Here is a 23,559-nt window from a genome sequence, read left to right on the forward strand (position 1 = left end):
CCCAGCCTCATGAGTCTCGTTCTCGTGCGTTAGTGTTTTGTCCCTGTGTCTCACTCTTAGTGTTTCGTTCCCGTGTTTCTCGCATTTATTGTCTCGTACTCGTGTGTCTCACCCTTATTGTCTCGTCTTTGTGTGTCTCGCCTATCGTGTCCCATTCTCGTGTGTTTCACCTTTAGTGTCTCGTCCTCGTATGTCTCACCCTAAGTGTCTGGTCCTTGTGCGTCTCGCTCTCGTGTGTCATTTTTTCTATCTTTTGTCATTGTGTATCTCATCCTTAGTGTCTCGTTGCACTGTGTCACGTTTATTGTCTCGTCCTTGTGTGTCCACCCTTAGTGTCTCGTCTTTGTGCGTCTCACCCTGTCTTTCACTATCGTATGTCATTCTTATTTTTTTTGTCCCTATGTATTTCACCCTCAGTGTCTCGTTCTTGTGTCTCAAGTTTATTGTCTCGTCCTCGTGTGTCTCACCCTTAGTGTCTCATCTCTGTCTCGCCCTAAGTTGAATATCGTCGTTTGTCTTTTTTTCTTAAGATCTTGTCCTTGTTTGTCTCTTCCTTATTATTTCGTCCTTGTTTGTCTCTTCCTTAGTATTTCGTCCTTGTTTGTCTCTTCCTTAGTATTTCGTCCTTGTTTGTCTCTCCCTTAGTATTTCGTCCATGTTTGTCTCTCCTTAGTATCTCTGTCCTTGTTTGTCTTTCCCTTAGTATTTCGTCCTTGTTCGTCTCTCCCTTAGTATTTCGTCCATGTTTGTCTCTCCCTTAGTATTTCGTCCTTGTTTGTCTCTCCCTTAGTATTTCGTCCATGTTTGTCTCTCCCTTAGTATTTCGTCCATGTTTGTCTCTCCCTTAGTATTTCGTCCTTGTTCGTCTCTCCCTTAGTATTTCGTCCATGTTTGTCTTTCCCTTAGTATTTCGTCCTTGTTTGTCTCTTCCTTAGTATTTCGTCCTTGTTTTTCTCTCCCTTAGTATTTCGTCCTTGTTTGTCTCTCCCTTAGTATTTCGTCCTTGTTTTTCTCTCCCTTAGTATTTCGTCCTTGTTTGTCTCTCCCTTAGTATTTCGTCCTTGTTTTTCTCTCCCTTAGTATTTCGCCCTTGTTTGTCTCTCCTCTCGTATTTCGTCCTTGTTTGTCTCTCCCTTAGTATTTCGTCCTTGTTTTTCTCTCCCTTAGTATTTCGTCCTTGTTTGTCTCTCCCTTAGTATTTCGTCCTTGTTTGTCTCTCCCTTAGTATTTCGTCCTTGTTTGTATCTCCCTTAGTGTTTCGTCCTTGTTTGTCTCACGCTTAGCATCTTGTCCTCGCACGTCTCGTCCCCATGTGTCTCGTTCTCGTGTTTCTCACCTCTAGTGTCCCTCCCGAGTGTGTATCACTCTTAGTGTCTTGTTCTCTCATGTCTCACCCTTAGTAACTCGTCCCCGTGTGTCTCGTCCTCGTGAGTTTCGCCCTAAGTATCTCGTCTCCCTGTGTCTCACCCTTAGTGTCTCGTCATCTTGTGTCTCATACTTAATGTCTCGTCTTCTTGTGTCTCATCCTTAGTGCCTCGTCAGTGTGTGTCTCACCCTTAGTATCTCGTCTCCGAGTGTCTCGAGACCTAGTGTCTCGTCCCCCTGTGTCTCTCTCGTAGTGTCACGTCCCCATATGTTTCACCCTTAGTATCTCGTTCCCATGTGTCTCACCCTTAGTGTCTCGTCCAAGTGTCTCACCCTCAGTGTTGCGTCCCTTTGTGTCTCGTCCTCGTGTGTTTCCCCCTAACTATCTCGGCGTAACTTGTGTCTCACCCTTAGTATCTCGTCCTCGATTGTCTGACCATAAGCGTCTAGTCCTCGCGTATTTTATCCCTAGAGTCTCGTCCTCATGTCTCGTCCTTGTGTGTTTCATACCTAGAGTCTCGTCCTCGTATGTCTCATACGTAGTCTCTCGTCCTCGTGTGTCACACCCGTATCCTGTCCAGTCCTCGTGTGTCTCTCCCTTACTACCTCGTCCTCGTGTGCGTTATTCTTAATGTCTCGTCCTCGTGTCACACCCTTTGTGCCTTTGTCTCGTCCACGTTTGTCTTGCCCTTAGTATTTCGTCCTCGTGTGTCACACTCTTGGTATAACGTCTTCGTTTTCCTCACCCTTAGTGTCTTGTCCTCATGTGTTTGGTCTTAGTGTCTCGTCCTTGTGTTTCTGTCCTATAGCAAATCGTCGTCTCACCACTGATGTCTCGTATATATTGTCTCGTGCCAAGTGGGGACGCACACTGCCTTACGTGACGTCTTTTGTTTTAGTTTACAGTCATCTTGGTCAGTTGACGTGTGCACAAGGTGGTAAGTTTATTGTGCGTACGGGGTGGGTAAAATATATGTATGTTACGCTGTATATATATGCATATATAATGGATGAGCTGTGTGTACCTGGTTGGGTGTATTGTGTACGTGTTTGAAGGGGCGTATGTACATACACACGGTAAAAAAAAAAAAAAGGTGTGTTCACGAATGGGTCCGATGAATTTTGAAATGATCAATACGATCCTGTTTTCTTAGTAGGGTTGGTAAGCCTGAATGTGTCATGTTTCCTAATAATTCAGGCAGCCTACCACTTTGAATTTACGTCCATTGAGATATGAAATCAACATTTATTACAGCAGATGGCTGGAAATGTCGTTTGCAATCGATATATCATGAGAATAGGGCTACTAGTGCGAGACTATGGCAATCGGCATTTGTGAAAATGCCTTGTTCATGGCGTCATATTATTGTTTTTACATAGAATGTGGTAAGATATTTTTTCTTTTTTGCCGTGTGTACATGGTGATTACGTGTATATAATGTGGAGGCTATGTGTACATCAGGGATGATCCACGTGTACATGATGATTAGGTTTTATGTACATGGTGGGCGGATGGCGTAATTTGCAGCAGGGAGAGGGATCTCGGCGAGTGGAGGAGGAGGAGGAGGAGGAGACGACGACCCTGGCCAGTGTGTGCTGCTGCGTCACACCTCATCGTCGAGTGTGAGGGTGTGGTCGTCCATGTGGATGGTCGCGTTGCCCGGCCTGTCCGCCGGGGTGGAGTACCCCAGGCCGCTCTGGAAGCGTCGCAGGGCGGCGAACACAGACATAGGGCAGCTCGGGTACCTCTCGACACAGATGGGACCCGCCGACCCGCTGGGGGTGTCCGCCTCCTGACCCGCCATTTCGGCTGCTATGTAGTCTTTGAGCAACGAGTAGTCGTCCCCTTGCTTGGGTCTGTTGATGGAAGGTCATAAGATTAAACATGGCTACTCCTCTGTCCAATTTTTGTTCTAAATTGATGTTTAATCATTGATTAGACTTATCGAGCTGATAGCACGATGGTAGCAATTACTTTCTCTTCCCCGTGGCAAATATAGTCTACAAAGTGACAGGTGTTAGCATTAACGTAATAATGAATAATAGTCGAGTTAACTCCGTTGTAAAGTCTGCCTTACAGTTTTATATCTGCTATGGTATGTGCACGATCAGCAAAACTTTACGAGTGTGTATAGGAAAGCAAGATTACGTTACTAGCCTTTTATCGCTGTACGTAAACTTGATTTTAATACAGTTTTTCAAGAGACTTAATAAGATCAAAATACCTGCACAAGATAAAGAGTATACATTTTTTTGTGTATATATAGGCTTTAAGTATATTTCGTAAAAAGGCATACAATGAGAGAAAATAAAAAATGACCATAATTCTTACACTTGAATTATTACTGCGAAAAAAAAAAAGGATTTAAAGAACACATTGCCTGCGTATAGAAAACGATAAAACGTTTAGAGGAATTCAGATGACAAGTATCAACAGTAATTAATTTTTGACATAAAACTATGACAAATGAACCCATGATAACCACCTGACGCTGTCACTCTATTACTGATAACAATGAACCTTCCTTAGTGTTTTTCTATTTTTTGAAGGCTCCAGTCACTGACTAAAGTCCACATTAAGGCCGGGCCTTTATCGAAATGTAGAGAGAATTGTGAAACGGAAAAAGAAAAGACAAGGGAAAGTATTTACGAATTTTTGAGGAAGTGAAAGACCTGTCTTTTGAAATGTACCAGGTCATAGTTCCCGGGAAAGACATGAGAAGGTAGAGAGTTCCAGAGCTTCGACGTGTAGGGAAAGAAACAGGTATCAAAACGGCCCACCCTTGAGTTGCCAATGGCCACACAATAATTATGTGTCGCAACAGCTTGCCGAGTATTGCGTGCTCTAGCTAGTGGTGGGGGGTACACAAGCAGCCAGCACTCGGGAGCAAAAACCAGAGTTATACCTATAGAACCAAAATTGCGGCGTAGGGCAAGAGGGACAAGTTTGGAAGTTAGCCTGGGACAGTTTATACTTCGGGTCGCTTTCGATTCAACTCTGTCAAGTAAAGATGCAGAGCTAGAACTACCCCAAATGTGAGAACAGTAATCCATACAAGGGCGAATCAATCCCTTGTATAAACGGAACAGCTGTTCAGAATTAGTTTCGACATCTAAACCCAGTTTCTTAGAGGCAGACTTAGCTATTCCTGTAATTTCATTCCTTCAGTGGCTGGAACTAAGCCTTCCCCCTAGAACAGTTAGTTCCAGTCTTCCTCCTAGAGCAGGTTCGTACTGAACCATCCCCTAGAATAGAAAGCGCTGAGCCTTCCCCCTGGAAAAGATAGTAGTGAACCTTCCCCTAACAACAGGTAGTGCTGAACCTTTCCCCTAAGACCAGATAGTACTGAACCTTCCTGTAGAACAGATAATACAGAACCTTACCCTTAGAACAGATAGTACTGAACCTTCCCCCTTAGAACAGATAAAACTGAAACTTCCCTCTAGAATAGATAAAATCGAACGTACCCTCTAGAAGTGATGTAACTGAACCTTACTCCTGCAAAAGATGAAGTGAATCTTCCTCCTTGAAGTGTTTGAATTACTGAACCTTCCTCTTAGAATGGACAGTATTGAACCTTCCTCTTCGAACCCATTGGAACTCACGTGAAGATGAGCGTGAAGATCTCGCCGAATATGGAGGACCTGGAGAACCTGTTCGTCTGCATCTCGCAGATGAACCTGAGGACGCAGGCGTGGCCGTCCACGCCCATGGTGGCGATGTTGTCCTCGATCTGCCGGAACAGCTCCAGCTGGTCCTCTTGGATGCTCCTGGCCAAAGAGAGAGAGAGGGAGACTCGAGGTCACAAGCCGTCGTCAGACTTCAGTAAACACACGTGCATTTTGTTACGGAAGGGTTTCACATACCGCAACAAGTGACAGTCGAAGACAAGGATTAGTTGATGTCATAGGTGACAGCAGGGCTGCTTTATAAAGTCTGCCTTACAGTTTTATATCTGCTATGGTATGTGCACGATCAGCAAAACTTTACGAGTGTGTATAGGAAAGCAAGATTACGTTACTAGCCTTTTATCGCTGTACGTAAACTTGATTTTAATACAGTTTTTCAAGAGACTAAGATGTCAAGCTTAACAAGATCAAAATACCTGCACGAGATGAAGCGTATAAATTTGTGCGTATATATATATACGATTTAAGTATATTTCGCAAAAAGGCCAGGAACAGATATTCAGGGAATTACATTTGTACTGCCCTGTTCTGTGTGTGGGTGGAGGGCGACCAGCTGTGAGGCATAACATGTGTGTGTGAGGCAGTGAGGATGGGATACTTGTAATATAAAAGTTCTGACTCACATTCATAGGTTCCATGGTATATGTTACCCGATACCAGAGCTTTATCGTATGGTTTAAGAATCAGTCACATGAGCCAGTCTGTAGCAGCGTGAGGGCATTATGAGAATACTGAGGCCCGATACACACTGACGATAGAATGATACAGTCGTGCCATACCGCTATACCTGCAGACTAATATCCCGTCACACACACAGATGTGGTTGGCTAATGAGAATTGATGTTACACTTGTTGGCAATGCTTTCTATACATCACCTTACGCTACCTGAAGAGGCATGACACACACATTTATACTAGGTCAGCACCCATACATATGGAAAGCAGAGTCGTATATGGGACAAGTTACACGGGTTGGATGAGGGCCCCACGTATTCATTACACACACACACACACACACACACACACGACAGGCTGGGTTAGTACCCATGCATATGGACGGTAGTCATATATGGGGTAAGTTACAGGGGTAAGCTAAAAGCCCCGTGTATACAGTAGACACATACATTACAGGCTAGGTCAGTGCCCATAAAACATAGATGATTAGTATGTGAAGTGAAACGTATAAGTGAGTGAGTAGATGCGGTATGGGTATTGTAATGACGGGGGAAGACTATAGCATAGTGTGAGTGTGGAGATTGTATCTGTGGTGCAGTGTGAACACACTGGGGTATATAGATATAGTGAAGGGTGAGCACATGCCGCTTGGATGTAGATCTGTACCATCATACTGCAAGGTGAGTATGGTGCACCGTGAATATAGTGCATGGTAAGGATGGTGTAAGGTGGTATATGGTCATCATGATGTAAGGTCATCATAGTGTATGATGCGGTGTTGGGTCAGTATCGTGCAAGGTGAGCATGGTTTAGAGCGAGCATGATATAAAATGATTATGATGAATGGTAAATGTAATAGTGGGTATGGATGGTGCAAGAATATGTATAGTTTTGAGGGTAAGCATATTATAAAGAATGGTGAAGGATGGTTATGGTTTAGGCTGAGAGAGAGAGAGAGAGAGAGAGAGAGAGAGAGAGAGAGAGAGAGAGAGAGAGAGAGAGAGAGAGAGAGAGAATCATAGTCACTCCTCCCGTATGGTGTCTTCGCGTATATACATATTGCATTAAAACACTTAAAAATACATAAGACATACTTTTGTTGTACTTCCCTCCAGAAGTGGAGTACTGCAGGTCAGGACAGGTTTGGATGTAAGACAGGAATCATGTGGTGTCACTGTGAACCCATGAGGACAGCCGAACACGAGAAACACAAGTACCGAATTAGGTCTGTTAGTGGGATAATGAACTGTGCCAGGAATACGCGGGCGTCCTCCCTCCATTAGATGTTTCCCTCTGTCCTCTACTCCCTTCCCATTAACTTGGAGGCAATGCAATGTATACAGCCTCTCAGTTTCATCGAAACGTCAAGTGTGTCTGTGTGTGTCTCGTACACTCTCGTGATCCAGGCTTCCACACTAACGTGTACCAGGATCTCACTGAGCCATTACTAAGTGTCTGTAAGGTTTGCCCCCTCCTGGCCCAGGTTGCTGTCCTTTCTTTCTTCCTCTAATTCATGAAGTCGGTGGCATCCAGTCTCACACATGACACTCGAAAAAACGAATCTCACTCGACTCTTTATTCCTAACTGTAAATTCTCCTGCTGTTATAGCCACGCGCTTGCCCTGCCTAATTGCAAAATGTTGGCGAAGGCAGAGGAAGTAAAAGAGATGAGGCTATTTGACTGTAGTAGAACTCTCTTCCCATACGACACTAACAGGTACTAAAGTAGGCACCTCTCAATCTTCCATTATGCTCACTTAGTATATTCAACAAATGATGTAGACATCCATGTTTACACCACAATTTTACACAAAACACCTTCGCCGCGCACGATCAGAAATCACTCGTATGTCAGCCTCGCTTAAGATACCTTTAGCCGCTTGTGGTCTGCTCACTACATCTGTCCACTTCTTTTGCAGTCTGTTTCTTCTTCATGTACCTTCAGGTACCACATTGTATGGCTTCATGACCGGCCCATCTGTCGTGTTTCCATTATTCACATATCATCTGAAAACACCTGTATTCATATGGTCATCTCGTGATTTCTTCGCGTGTTTGATCCTCTTCTCCATTCTTTCCTTTCCTTTTCTTCCTAATTCCATCTACACCATGTAAATTATCCCTCCTCTACTTCTCTTATCCTCTGTCATTCTGGACCTACAAAACAACACGGTTTCACATCTAAACATTAGTTCTGTGACAAGCACGACACATGTAAGTTCTTACACACTCTCACCACTCAAATACCTTCGGTTCTCTTAAGCTTTTAATTCAGTTCTTCTTCCATGTTTGACTCTACTACTCTCAAGCTCAGCATTTACAATACCATTCTGATTATCCATCATTCATAAATGCTTAAACTCATTCACAAACTCTTGACTTCTCCGCTGAAACTGTTATTACCCTGTGATAGCCTATCTCATTCAGAAACAAGGCTCTAGCTAATGTTTGCTACGCTTTCAACTTCTTCCTCCCATATGCATAGTCGAAGCGTCCCATTACTGTGTCTACATCTTCACCTGATTTAGCCAACAGACAGCAACATCTACATACACTAGCTGTGGCTGATTTTGCTGTTCATCATCTCAGTATTATTTACATGTATGTCTTCACATGCATTAAATCTTCTCTGTGTAAAAAATTGTATCCTACATATTTTTCTTAATTTATCGATGTTTTTTGAAAGGTTCAACATCTTTTAAATTTTTTTTTTTCAAAATCTGTCCACGTCTATCGATCTATTATTATTCACTTCCCAAGTTAATGGGTTGACCAGATACACATCACTCCCATACACCTTCAACCCAAATCTAGTGTATTTAAGTGAGTTATTGACTTCCATGCACATAAAAATGCACCTTAACTTATATTAAGTTGCTTCGTCATTTGTGATCAAAGTTTGCATTCATGCCACTTCCATACACAAGATGTTTCCATTGTATCCGATCCCCAGTTATTCCTCCAGGATCATCATCTAACGCATCCTAGCCCCCTTAATCACCTATCTCACGACGCCTATGTCTCTTCCATGGTCAACTTTTCCCTGTATCTTTTGCTTTACTTTGATGTGTTCATGACCAACCCATCACCTGCCGTACATCCTACATGACTGTGCCGTCTTAAAAGAGCCTACATCATGCACGTTTCTGATGACTTCCTCACACACACACACACACACACACACACACACACACATATAACCTTCTCAAATCATTATTCTACGTCCAACTACACCATGCAGACTGGCCATCTCTACTGCGTATATTTTCTACCTGTGCTGACTTATATATACTTTGCTTCCACAGCCACAGAGGGTCAATTTTAAGGACAGGGTCTCCGTGCAACCGCCTTGTATACACTGTTTTTAACGTTTTTCATTCACCAGAGCTTTCGGTGCACCATAATATTTTATCCCTTGAGGGACCCTGCTTTCAACTTCCGCTTTCCCATTGCCATCCTCATCAAACTTTACCTCAGATACTTAAGTAAATTAACAACTTTCAGTTCATCACCATGGAAACCGATCTAACGAACTGATATTTCCTTTTCAAAAAAAACAGCGTATCAATTATTATTGGCATTTCGCTATCAGCATCTTCCTCTTACATTACGGATCACCATGCCATCCAGCTCCTCCCCTAATTTGGTTAACAACACAACATCATCTACAAACAGCAACAGTGGCAACGTCCTTTTTATTTTTCCATGGTTAAGTATAACACTATTGTCATCCCACCCCCGCCCTCACCTCACTCCCCCATCCGTAAAAACTTTAGATAAACACAGTGACATCACGCATCCCTGACGTACACTTTCATTTGTCTCAAACCTCTTACTCATGACTCATGGCCTGACTTACTTTCACCAAGAGCATTCAGAAACCTTCCTTAGACACCATATAAAGTGTCAGGACCTTCCAAAGTTCTTTTCCAGTTCCTTTATCATATACCTTTCTCTAAATCCGTTAATGATCTATATACCTTGCATCATTCAAGACTTCCACCACTACCTAAACCCACCTTGTCCATCACCAACAGAGAATTCGTTCATCCTTTTGACACGATCAGTCACAATTCTACCACACATCCTGCCAACAGTAATAAGGCGACTTATTCTTCTATCATTCTTACACTCACATTTACTCTCTTTCCTGTGAGCAAGGGAACGATTACTGCTTCCGTCCAGTCATCCTCCACGCTTCCATACACACTCTCCAGATCCACCCCACGTAAGTTTCACTTCCACTCTTCGCCGTCTCTCTCACCACCCCAGTTATAACCTCTGCTTTCCCATTCTTTAAGAGTTCTTCTTACTGCCTTCTTTGTAAATGTCTTCCTCTCCCATATATGTTTTTCTCTTTAACTCTTTAACTCTAGTCTTCCTGCGCCAGTCGACGCGTCTTTCGCCATCATCATGTTCCGTATGTTGATGCTAGGATTACCCTAGACCTGCCTGATATACTTTCACTCCTAAAACACCTTCCTCTCGTACACCTCATTCTTCTCCTTTCCACTCTACTCCTGTGTATTTCTACAAACAGAGATGTGTGTGTGTGTGTGTGTGTGTGTGTGTGTGTTAGAATAGTCGTGATGATGTAAATTTCAAATTGCTAGTCAAGGTCAAACGCTGCGAAAGTATCTCTGACGTGACTTGGTAGAAGAACACTGCTGAGCATAAGACTTGGTAAGTGATTCATCTCTGGGTTTAAGATATTTTCATGTCTGGAACATAAAGCGGTTCTGATAGTCATGCAGCTAAATTGAGATTTAAGGATCCCATCATTTGACTTGGATTTATATGGTAAGCGATCTATTCTCTGCAGCATAAAGAGGCAGATGAAGTGGTTGTATACATGATTCTTTGTGCGAAAGAGCTGTGTACCTGATTCATTGTGGACGAATTTCGTTGTTTAGCTGTAGTTTGTGTGTGTGTGAGAAAAGGTCTTATTATTCACTCGTGCACCATAAGAACACCGTGGTGAATTCGTCACTGGTAGCTAAGTGTGATTACCAAATGGGCGACTTTTCGATGGGTAAGCCTAAGAATTTAAGGTTAGTTGGCAGAGCAAAGGAAAGATCAGTGTCAGGAAACTGATTTGGCTTTCTGCGGCATGATAGGTGCAGGGTTCTTTGGAGACATAACTTGGGACTCCCCTCCCATGGGGGGGCTTCAGCAGCACCCAGGAAGCCAGCTACGTCCACCGGGCTTACAGGTGGAAAACTGCAGTAATATGAGTTTTTGAGGTGAGTACAGGACAAGTGATGAGTAGGCACGCAATGCAGAAGTTGCATTTTTGGTATGAGGGATGTTGTGATGTTGAGTCGGTGTTTGTACTGACAGAGAGACGGATGGCGTCCAGAATGTGGTAGAGAAAGTGTAACTCGTCCGTGTCGAGGCAGCATACATAGTTCATGATGAGTCTCCTGGTGGGATGAAGACCAGATTGAGGAAGGCGGTTGCTTAGTGCTTGATTCAGACCCATGCACTATTGCACACACACACACACACATTGGAAAGCAGCAACTTGATGAATATCGACAGAGCAAATCCGCATTTTCTAGTGATTCATTTTTCTGAACTTCACTCGTTTCCTGCCATTCAATGTCAGAACTTCTCAGTTCAACCCAGCCACCACATCAGCATGTTAGGCATAACCGTATCCTTCACTTTATCCTGGCCACCTCACGTGATATACATCGCAAGATTTGCATCCCAGCTGCTAGGGTGTTGGATTGCCGTAATCTTCTTGCGATCAGGCTGTTGTGTGTCTAAGGTCCCTCACTCCTCTTCCCAGTGTGGAGTACTGTATATGGATCTGTGGTGGAATTCCCTCCTGTCTTCTTATACCTAGTCTGCCTCTAAGAGCCAACAGACAATCATAGGAGCTGAATATCCCTCCTGTATTCGTTTTTCTTATACATATCATCTTGACCTTCTTCATCTACGTTGGCCATGACTTTGGCTTCGTCCGTGCCGCAGTCGGCTGATGTGATTAAAAAAAAAAGGAATCTGCTCATCTAGGGTGGGAGCATTGTTTACATATTGATATCAGACGCAGTTATCGTAAGACCATAAGGTTCTTTGTTAACCACGAGCGCAGGCTGGGATCTTTAGACACGTCCTCTCCTTTGGTAAGAGGGTCAGTTATTCTCCATGGGAATTGTACTTGCTTTCACGTGCTTTTCTGATGAAGCCACTGGAACATTGCGGGCCTCTCTGAGGTGCGTACCCCTAGCGTCAGCCACCAGACGTCAGTAATCTGCTGTGGTCAATTTTTCTCCCGTATATAGTTCACTTTTCCTTGAGTTGTGTGAGGTTCATCAAGGTGTTCTGCTCTGCCTTGATGTGATACGCTACTTCCAAGAAGCTAAGGCTGTAACACTGGGTGAATGTGTATGTTGCCTGTATTCTGTATTATTACTACATGTGTGTGTGTGTGTGTGTGTGTGTGTGTGTGTGTTACGGGGAGAGAGTTTTACACTCGGTGTTGCCCCATCTCTTAACAACCTTGTATGGATGTATTACCATGGCTTTACTCCTACGTATGTATGCACACACACACACACACACACACACACACACACACACACACACACACACACCAGCTTAAGTCACGTACTTACGTATGTGTTCTTCCCATGTATATGTTTGTTCACGTATATCTACACGTCATGTCTTTACTGCCCAACGTTCATTACCTCTGGGAGCGACCCTTCGTGTTCTCGCCAAACAGGTTCGCTAGGTAGAAGATAAGGCCCAGCCCTACTGTGGAGAGCGCCACAGTGTTGATGGACCCGTTGCTCTGCTGTGCCTGGTACACCGGGAATGTGTACGATACGAAAATGGAGGCCGTCTCGACGCCGAGATTACGAGACATGGTGTGCTGCTGCTGCTGCTGCTGCTTGTGGTGGCGTAGAGGGAGCCACAGTACTACTGCCGGGTGGTTCCACGGGCGTCACTACCTGCGACAAGACAAAAGACAACGGATGTCAAGAGAAAAAAGAGAACACGTGAAACTCACCTCCCCCGGCGAGAATCGCGGTTGAAAACTTCGTAGAGACGGATCTGGAGTCGGAAGATGAGGACCATTGCCATCGCCATCTCAAGGTCACCTGTGTCTCGGTCGCCGAGCGGGATGGACAGCTGGACCGTGGCGTACCAGATGGGTTTCAAGGGCCTCACCACCGACGCAGGGTTAACCAGGACGTCGATCGTCATGACTGGATGCGTGCGTGCTGTGGCTCAGGGCTTCTCTGTAAAGAATGGGGGGTTCCCCTGGGTAGCGCCAGGGACGACTACTTTATTTCATTGTACTCAACGACTTCAGTTGGTTGTGTTCTACAGAGAAACCCTGGCTCACTACAGCTCCTCATTCATACTCAATCAGATTCAAAGGCATTTGAACAGCAACAGACGACTGAGTCCCTTGGAGGCTGTTTGTGACAGAGGGAAAAGAGATGTGAAACTCATAGGTCAGTGTGGTAAGAGTGGGCAGACGCCGATGTTTGAAATAGAACAACACTGTCAACTTTTCATGTAACTGAGGAGGCGCAAGTAATGTCAGTTGTGGATTTGAAGCGTAATATTTGTCTAGTCTATTCTTAATTGGTAAATCATCCCCCCTATATCAACAATCCTGTTACGTCTCCTCATTCGAGGTAAAACTTTTGGCCATGAATTTGTAACCAATACTACGAATGAAAGCAGACGAATCTACCAGTAAGTAGTTTGTAGGATAAAGATTATCGATATACCTTTGATAATTTTGAATGTCTGTATTAGATCACTTCTTAACCTTTTCTAAACTACATAGATTTAAGTCATTAGATGGCTCTCATAGGATTGATTTTTCAGTCTGGAAATAATCTTGGTAGATTGCCTTTGTATTCCGTGCATTCTGTCCGTATTTTTCTAAGATGACCAGAACTGAACACAACATTTAAGCTGGGGACGCGTGAGTTACTTGTAAAGAGAAAGGATAATTTCTCTGGACGGAAATTCGAAGGCCATACCTATGATTCCAAGACTTTTTTTCGTTCTCTTAAATGTTCCTCGCACTGCTTATTTGGCTTTAGAGCATTAGAGATTAATACACCCGAGTCTTTTTCCCTCATATACCTTTTGTAGTTCAAGAGAATTCAAACTGTAGCTTTCCTTTTCATTCTTTTTTTTACCACCGATATGTAACACTTCGCAGTTATCGTTATTAAGATTCACTTGCCACCTGTGAGACTAATCCACCAGTTAGTCTACGTCCATTTGTTGGTGCAGACGTACAGCTTCTATTGTAGATATATATCCCAACTTGTATCGCCTGAAAATTTAGATATCTTGAAAAAGCAGCCCACTATCACCATCATCAATGTGTATGGAAAAAGAGAACCGGTCCCAAGACTGATTCTTGCGGCACGCCACTTGTTACTACGTCTAACTATTCTGAGGCTTGACTGTGAATCACAAATGTTTGTTTACGATCAGTCAGCCACTATTCTAACCACCGAAGAGGAACTCCATTTATGCCATGTGTCTTGATTTCAGTTAGCATCCTTTGCTGTAGGAGCTTTATGGAATACTTTTTGACACTATGTAGATGACATCATCACTTGCGCCTTACTCTCATTTTGATTGCATCGTGAAGCAATTCAAGCATATTTCTCAGACATGAACTATTTATTGGAAAGCCATGCTCAGAATCTTTTATCTAGTGGTGGTTCTCTCAATGAATTATAATCTTATACTGAACGAAGGTCTCCATAAGTTTACCAACTACAGACGTAAAGCTAATTGGACAATGATTTCTGGGAAGTGATTTATTCCCCCAACCCTGTTTCCTTTTTGAAAATGGGAGTTACATCAGCAAGCTTCCATTCCTCTGGAAATTTCCTCGGAGCAAGTGACTTATTTTTTGTAGAGAGCAGTCATGGGTGTAACTATCTCATGTTTCGCTTCTTTCATTGTCCTAGGATGACACTTATCTTGGCCTCCTTCTTATATATTTTCATTCCATTTAGAGCTGATACTATATCTTCAACTCATGCCACGCACTCGTTGTCTGGAACTAACCTATCATTTTCCTTTGGTAATGGATCAGTTGATTGGTAATGACTCTCTTGCTTCTAACACATCCATAAGACCCGCAAGGGTATATTTTCAGCAGTGAAGCTCCATACTGACGTTCACTTTGAGGTATAAGTCCCTTAGGTTCGCTAGGTAGACTAAAATTATTTGTTCTTTCATGTTCGTCACTGGTGTAGCGGGTTAGCGTTCGTGACCGTGTCCGAGACAATCGCATGTTTATCAAATGGCCTCCTAGCTACTTATCGTGTTTCATTTTCCCCGTGGACTCATAGGAATATATACATGCAGGAGGGTGAAAGGAGGGCAAGGAATAGAGTGAATTGGAGCGATGTGGTATACCGGGGTTGACGTGCTGTCAGTGGATTGAATCAAGGCATGTGAAGCGTCTGGGGTAAACCATGGAAAGCTGTGTAGGTATGTATATTTGCGTGTGTGGACGTATGTATATACATGTGTATGGGGGGGGGGGGGGGGTTGGGCCATTTCTTTCGTCTGTTTCCTTGCGCTACCTCGCAAACGCGGGAGACAGCGACAAAGTATAAAAAAAAAAAAAATATATATATATACATGTGTATGTATGTATAATGAAGATAAAACTAACACTTGAGATATTATATATTTATTTGCGACAGCTTCGGAGCATGCGTCCTCCACCATTAGGGAAACAACAAAGCCATAAATGGCGTAAGAACTCAGGTATACACATGAAATGACGAAGCAAACAGTGAAAAGTTCCAGTAAACTGAAAACGTTATGAAATCTACAAAATCCATACAGAAACCTCCCATAAATGCTTAAACACTGATGACCACTGAACATGGGTACGATGATTAATATATGACATAAAGATCTAACTCTATTGATTAAGGCAACCCTAAAACCACAAGAGGTTTATAAACGTTTAGTTGCTCTGTAAAGATGGATTTTTTCCCCAGTGGTTGCGATTCTGCGAATGCGTTCGGATCTCGCAATACGACAGAATAGATTCATTTAAGTGCTGGTTAGGAGTCCTGTTGGACGTTCCTTTATGTTCAGAGATGCGTCCCTTTAACTCGCTTTTTTATTGCAGATGTCTGTAAATCCTTATGAATAACATCCGCAAAGACACTACTAAAGGAATGATTAGGCTTGAAAATAACCGGGTCTGTAACTGGAGGTAAAAATAATGAGTGATTTGGTGATAATTTTTCAGTGTGAAGCTGCTATGACCGGTGAAGGTTATAAGGAAATAAACAATAGCCTTTTCGTCAAAAGACATTTAATGTTTAGGCTGCCGTGGTATAAGTAAGCTGGTTATCATGGTATATATCCACAGTACTTCCCACCAACTTCATTTATTAATGACACGTAACGTTTCAAAAACCGGAATTAAAGCGAAGCACTTGAAAGACAGAACACATCTCATCAACCCGGGTGGCAAGAGTTAGCGTTTCCCTGAACTGAGTCGGGTAAAAAATGAGGGAAAACTGGATAGTCATTTGGTGTTCGTGTTAAAAGTTTGTGCAATCTCTGTTTCGGGAAAGATTTAACTGCTTGACACACTCAGCAAACAGATCTTTGTTTATACTAAATTACAAAGGATTAGCGAGCAACGAGACATCTTTAGACCTCTTGTTAGACCAATTTAAAGTAAGTTCTCTTAATTCTGCCGGATCCAGTAAAAGCGAGTCTTTGTGTGATACATAGGGATCTTATCATTGTATCTACGCTCAATTGTCACTCGTATTTATACGTGAGGTTTATGAATGGGTGTCTGTATTCCAACATTATCATTTATCAAGACTTTCGATTGTTAATACATTTTGTTATTTTGTGGTCCTTTCATAGAAATGATGTCGTACGCCATGTATGATTATGTTATATAGTTTACTTAATAAAGGAAGCAATATATATATATATATATATATATATATATATATATATATATATATATATATATATATATATATATATATATATATATATATATATATATGGGGAGCGAGGGGCTGGAAATCCTCCCCTCTCGTTTTTAATTTTCCAAAAGAAGGAACAGAGAAGGGGGCCAAGTGAGGATTTCCCTCAAAGGCTCAGTCCTCTGTTCTTAACGCTACCTCGCTAACGCGGGAAATGGCGAATAGTATGTGTGTGTGTGTGTGTATATATATATATATATATATATATATATATATATATATATATATATATATATATCAAAGAACCAGTTTTCTTTCGAGTGTCTACAGGGAGCTTGTATGGCAGGCTTCCATAGGTGTTGTCGACACCTTGCCGAGACATCTTCAGGAATGGATCAGCCTGGTAGGTTGGTTGTTTAGGCTTTCGGCCTCCCAGCTACCAGAGGTGTTAAAGCCGTTGGTGTCAAGCCACATCCACCAACCGAAAACTCTATAACACTACATGCACTGTCATTACGTATATGGCCCATGTGTCGTGATATGTATGTGAAGGTTCGCCAAGACTTAAGCTTGGCAACGGCTCCTCTCCATGACGGCCCGTTCTTGGGATGTGCCATTAGTGGCACAGGGCGGGCGATGTGTCCTCGGGTTGACTTTACTGGCCTGGGGCGGCCCATGAGTAACTTGTGTCATGGGCTCTGTGGTGGATGTGGTGTGTTCGTTGTGCAAAAATGCGTATCATAATTTGTTTGTTTTTTTGGCCTTCGGATCGCGATTGGTCCAACACGGGCAACTTTGTCTATTGGCGGGGCTGATGCTCTCTCGGTTACGTAACGTCGCGAGATATTTTTTTTCTGGGGTGTAGGAAAAACAGGGGTCGGCCTTGATTGGGCTCTTCGAAAACGCGACTGAAACAGTGACCTTCTGTTGTGCCGGGTCATTCTGCAAACAATGACTCACTGCTCCATGTTCACTCTACACCATCCGGCTGGGTGTCTTGTTCACCTTCGTCCGCTGATGTAGTACGAGACACAATGGACGAAGCCCAACCTGATGATACCAGCCATGAACAGACTGATTCCACGTAACGAAAGGCTGGTTTACAGCACTCCAGTACGATCTGTTGGCTGCACGCGAAGCGTCATGTGGCTTGATTGAAGCACATGGGCCCTTGCCACTGCCTCCCAACTCCTCGTTGTGGTCAGGTTCGGAGGAGTGGAGGAGGACCCGCTGGTGCCGTGTGGGCTATTTTCATCTGGGCAGTGGGTAAGAGGTTGTGGTTCAGAGCAGGTGTTTCTACTGTTTCTTCTGCCCTCGGTAGACTAGTGAGGCCGCTGGATATCACACGATCATGAAAATCTGGGAATCCTACCCGGAGACTTTGTGCCACTTGGCAGTCCAACGTGTAGCGTTCCAGTGGGTGTGGTGACGGCTCCTGTCAGTAGTCGGTCTTTGATGACACCGTCAACTGTTTGCCAGCTGCATTTGCACCCCAGTCGTAGACGATGTATCAATTGACTAGGGTCTGTCTCGGCCTGTCTCTGTCGGTGTGTGGTGGCTCTAGTCTCGTGGCCACCATATACCACTTGGCTGACAGGGATCCAGCGTTGTAGGTGTCGAGATTTCTATATGGTCTGGAGCCTTGCTGCTTTGTGCAACTAGTGTTTGACCTGTTGCAGGCTCACTGGAACGTGTGGCTGCTTCGGCTGCCTCGTCTGCTGTCTCGTTCCCCTCCATCCCCACGTGGCTGGAGTTCCAGTCTGTGGTAACAGGATGGCCGTGTTGCTGTAGCTCTTGAAGCTGAGCAAGGATCGAGGTGACGAGCTTGAATTTGTCTCTTAGGGAGGCTGTGTTGCAGGGCTCGCACTGATGATTCGGAGTCCGTGTGTATTATCACAGGCTTGTGGTATATATATATATATATATATATATATATATATATATATATATATATATATATATATATATATATATATATATATATCGTTGTTGGGATGGCCTTGATTTAGGGCCTTATCTTCCCGTGCTATCTCAGCAAACATGAAAGAAAAAGAAAAAATGGAGGGCGCCACTGACATTGGCCTTCGTGGTCGTGGGCTTGTCTGACCTGCAGATCTTGGGTTGAGGGCGCAGCTGTCGCCTGCTTCACTCTTGCTGCTCGTGGCGGCAGCCTAGTCTCCACCTACTGGTTGCAGATCCTGGTCCACAAAGGGTCTCCCAGCATGCTCCTGAGTGCATCATTCTGTATGACCTTCATCTTGGTCGCCTGGTCAACGGCCTCGTGATGTTTACTTTTGAACCTATGACGGAGATACTCTAGCTGCGGCCTGAAGCAGAGGTTCTGGTCGAAACACACCCCAAGACATTGGTCACCAACGGCGTTGTCTGAATGGAAAGCATTCTGTCAGGGTTCGGTGAGCAGAGGGCCATCGGTTGGTAAGTGGAGGCAGAGAGTGCGGTCTTGTACCGTATTTTGCAGGTTAGATTGAAGGCGCGTGTCTGACTCTAACATATGCCGTCTTTTTAAGGCTGAGTCCTTGTGGGTCTTCTGTATGTCACTTGGGTACGCCATGTTGGAGACGAGAAGTGAGGCGTCTTTGACAGTGCGGTAGTGGTGGTTGCCATATACTACATATTATTCAGAAGTTTTCAACCTCCATAATGATAATGATGATAATGATAGTGATAATGATAGTGATACTGATCATTTTACGGACTTGATCGCCGTTTCCCGCGATCAGGAACAGACGAAGAAAGGGCCCCATTAGCTTAACGCTAAAGATGATAATAGTAGTAGTAGTAATGGTAATAATGGAAATGACAATAATGATAATAATAATGATAACAATAATAATAATAATGATGATAACAATAATGATAATAATGATAATAAAAAAATAATAACAATAGTAATAATGATGATAATAATTATAATAATAATGATAATAATAATAATAATAATGATAATAATAATAGTAATAATAATAATAATGATAACGATAATGATTATGATAATAATGATAATGAAATAATGATAATGATAATGATGATAATGATAATGACGATAATGATAATGATAAGATAAACGTGTATATGACCAGATATCTGAAAAGGTGGGAGATATCCAAGATACCCTCAGTTCCTTTTGAGGTTCTGAGCGTCGAGGCAGGGAAACCCGTGTGTTCCAGAGGGGCGGAATAATAACAAGACCACATATTCAACCTGTAGTTTACATCAGACGTCTCTCTCACCAGTGGTTAGACACTGTGAGGGCATCCGACCACTCGCGCAGTGCCAGATAAACCAGCTGATGACGCCGTAATTGACACACATCACCAATCAAACACCATGTATGACACACGAGCAGCTGACGTGTGATATCACCAAGTGACACCAGAGATTAGACACGGTATAATCTGGCACAATCACTTTTCTAGCAGGTAACGCTATACATCACACACACACACACACACACACACACACACACACACACACACACACACACACACACACACACCAGAAATTACCACCAAATTTAGACATTCGTTGACGCCACAACAAACTTTTTAACAACCCCGTAACCAATATTTATTGACCCAGTAACAGGCTGAATAACACCGTAACAAATATTGGATGACCGGCTGTTACAAACTCGTACTACACCGTAACAGTGACCCTGTAACAAGTTTGATAACACATTTGGTGACAGCGTAACAAACATTTGGTGACACCGTCACAAACATTTGGTGACACCGTAACAAACACCGTCACAAGGACATGACAGTCACACTGGCACTTGACACCTTGACACCTTGGGTACGCCATGTTTGACACCTTGACAGAAGCTTTGACACCTGGCACTTGAGACAATGAGTGAGTCTCCAGTGTACGTATGACACCATGACCCACAGACGCTTGACACCACACAACAAGTTGACAAATACAGCCGATCCGAGACACCTCCCAACCTCCACCCAAACAAATACACCAACACTAAACACCGTTACAAAAACACCAGAACACACAAAAACTTTAACAAAGTATATAACGCTAACTCTATAACAAACAGATTCACACTTAAGAGTGTAGCGAATATGATAACACTAACAAACGCATCACATTCAAGGCTATTACAAACACACTAACAGTAACATTATATCAAAAACACCAACCAACACAAACACTATAACAGTTACCTTAACATTAAAGGTAGACACACTGACACTCTGTGAGACACTAACACCAACGCCTTACCAGACACATTAGGATCAGCGAAACACATTCACACTTACACTATAACAAAAGACATTCACACTAACACTATCACAAAAGACATTCACACTAACACTGTATCAAAACACATTCACACTAACACTGTATCAAAACACATTCACGCTAACACTGTATCAAAACACATTCACACTTACACTATAACAAAACACATTCACACTAACACTATAACAAACACATTAATACTAACACTATAACAAAACACATTCACGCTAACACTGTATCAAAACACATTCACACTAACACTGTATCAAAACATTCACACTAACACTATAACAAACACATTAATACTAACACTATAACAAACACATTAATACTAACACTATAACAAACACACCACCACTACAACAAGCACACTCACACTAACATCATAACAAACACATGAATACTAACACTATGACAAACACACTAACACTAAGCGCGTTTACACTCACACTATAACAAACACGTCAACAATAACACAGTAACAAACAGACCACCTCTAACACTGTAACATCCACACCAACACTGATTCCATAAACACAAACATCATCACACTCAGTCAACACATCCTCGAAAGATGCGCAGAGGGAAGAACCAGAGGCAGTATAAAAAGGACGGAAGATTCGTTTTCTGTTCTTGAAATGATGTAAAAGAAGTAGAAGGACTTTTAGCACAGCCAGAGAAGTAGGTGAATGTAGAAGGACTTTTAGCATAGCCAGAGAAGTAGGTGAATGTAGAAGGACTTTTAGCACAGCCAGAGAAGTAGGTGAATGTAGAAGGACTTTTAGCACAACCAGAGAAGTAGATGAATGGAGTATGATTGTACGACAGAGTTTTCAAGACGTGGGACGAACGGGGTATAGAATTCTCTCCTCGTGTTTACTAAAGGCAACAGCAGAGGGATTGAAACCCTATGGTAGCCCAGGAAATGTGATTCATTCACTGAGACAAAGAGCTTTAGAATAGAACGTTACCAGTATACTCCACATGTGTACATTACGGTCGAGGAAGGTGTCAACGTATGGAGACAGGGCGGGATGGACCAGGTGTCGCGTTAACCTGTTGTATGCTATTATCATGATGGTTCGCGGCCACAGTAGGGCAACACTTGATGAATTCAGCCCACCGACCATCCCTACCTGGTCCTCAACGCCACTCTCGTCCACACGACAGTCAGCGGGATGAAGCGTTCAACCAGGGAACTCGTGTGAGTCTGTGGGGGTGATTTACCTGTGATGCAGGAGGAGAGTGGTGAGGAGGTGGGAGGAGGAACGCCTTACCGGGAGTAGAAGGCTGCAGCAGGTGGTGGTGTGAGCTGGAGCGGGAGGTGGACACCAGCCGAACACAGCCAGGTGGAGGCACACACTGACTGACGAGGCTGCCTCCACACCATCACACTTCAGGCCCAGCCAGCAGCGTACACAAGCCCATCTGCCGCCACTCCCCGGCCCACCTCTCTCTCTCTCCGACCCCACACTTTCTATGCCCCAGACGCCTCTTGTTGTCGCCCCCGCATACTATACTCCCGCATTTTATCACCGCTGTCCTCTCCCCGATCCCTACCTCGGATCCAACACCCCTGTGGTTCATATCAGACTCGTACTCCCTCCTGACCGTGTGTGTGTGTGTGTGTGTGTGTGTGTGTGTGTGGTTAGTGGGGGGGAGAGTTTGTACAATGAAGGTAAAGTGAAGAGACAGAATGGCTGTGCGTAAGTGAGGATCGTCTATTCTCCATGAGAGGCAGCAGCTGGCATGGGGACACCCGTCCTGAGTCTATGGTTTGTTGTGTTGTGCCTTCTCCGTCAGCAAGGTTGGGCTTCCCGTTCTTTGTTTTCATTGTACTTCCCGTTTTCTTCTAGTGTGATCCTGAATACAAGACCTCAGGTGTTCCTGAATTAGCATATCATATTATCATCGCTACCCATCACGCTATCACTGATTAGCGGATGTTTGATGTTGACCCCGCGAGAATCCTGGCGATCGCAAAACGTCCTCACCAGAATGATTTTGGTCCTTTGTGCTGGAGCGATGACCGTCTTTTCGTTTTTTTTACGGTGGTATGTTTATGTTTTGGGTTACTTTGGGTCGGAGGTCGTCGTCAGTACAAGGCATATGGCCACCAGTAGGTACGTACATGCGGTACTCTGCTGGTGAGGTGATGTTTTGTTTATAATTTTCCCCGAAGCAGATGCGGATAATGGCATTGTTTTGTATTTGTTGGCGATATCATAAGTTTTACAAAGTCTATGAACTTCGAAAGTCACCAGTAATACGTTGATGTTGTTGGTGCGCCGTTCATATGGCTGATACATGATACATTGTGGCTAGGTGATGAGTGAGAAACGCTGTAGGTTACTGCTTAACACAGGTCACTCAGCACTCATTACCCTTGACGTAAAGAAGAAAAAGACTCACCACAGCAATCGTATTGGCCCAGGGGATCCAGTCCGTAGCCACTACCAGCCACCGTATCCTCAGCAACAGTCCTTGGTCACTAGGCTCACACACGGGGTGTGGACATGCAAGTTCCTTTCCTTTCCAGGTGTTTGCTAAGGTCCTGAGATGCTCTGGGTTCTTTGTGTCA

The 23,559-nt window shown here is 43.6% G+C and overlaps 1 protein-coding gene across 2 annotated transcripts; it reads right to left on the bottom strand.

The window, feature by feature from the left end:
- Positions 1-692: 692 nt before the first annotated feature.
- On the bottom strand, positions 693-22,418 carry LOC139745782 (uncharacterized). Of its 2 annotated transcripts, XM_071656325.1 has the most exons (4): positions 22,256-22,418; positions 12,752-13,005; positions 4,972-5,136; positions 693-3,222 (listed from the first exon to the last, which is right to left on the bottom strand). In XM_071656325.1, exons 2-4 carry the CDS (start codon positions 12,946-12,948, stop codon positions 2,970-2,972), a joined length of 615 nt encoding a protein of 204 aa, XP_071512426.1. In that variant the 5' UTR covers positions 12,949-13,005; positions 22,256-22,418; the 3' UTR covers positions 693-2,969. The 2 variants fall into 2 exon arrangements, with proteins under 2 accessions (XP_071512426.1, XP_071512431.1); XM_071656330.1 differs by lacking the exons at positions 12,752-13,005; positions 22,256-22,418 and adding an exon at positions 12,429-12,720.
- Between the last annotated feature and the right edge of the window lie 1,141 nt (positions 22,419-23,559).

Source organism: Panulirus ornatus, chromosome 4, assembly GCF_036320965.1.
Source record: "Panulirus ornatus isolate Po-2019 chromosome 4, ASM3632096v1, whole genome shotgun sequence".
Classification (NCBI taxonomy): Eukaryota; Metazoa; Arthropoda; class Malacostraca; order Decapoda; family Palinuridae; genus Panulirus; species Panulirus ornatus.

Bases quoted from the DNA above. Each gene is read 5' to 3' on its own strand.
- LOC139745782 (XM_071656325.1), bottom strand. From the start codon at position 12,948: ATGACGATCGACGTCCTGGTTAACCCTGCGTCGGTGGTGAGGCCCTTG. The intron at 5,137-12,751 runs GTGAGTTTCACG...CTCTTTGGCCAG, and splicing joins CGCGATTCTCGCCGGGGGAG to GAGCATCCAAGAGGACCAGC. The intron at 3,223-4,971 runs GTGAGTTCCAAT...TTCCATCAACAG, and splicing joins ATCTTCACGCTCATCTTCAC to ACCCAAGCAAGGGGACGACT.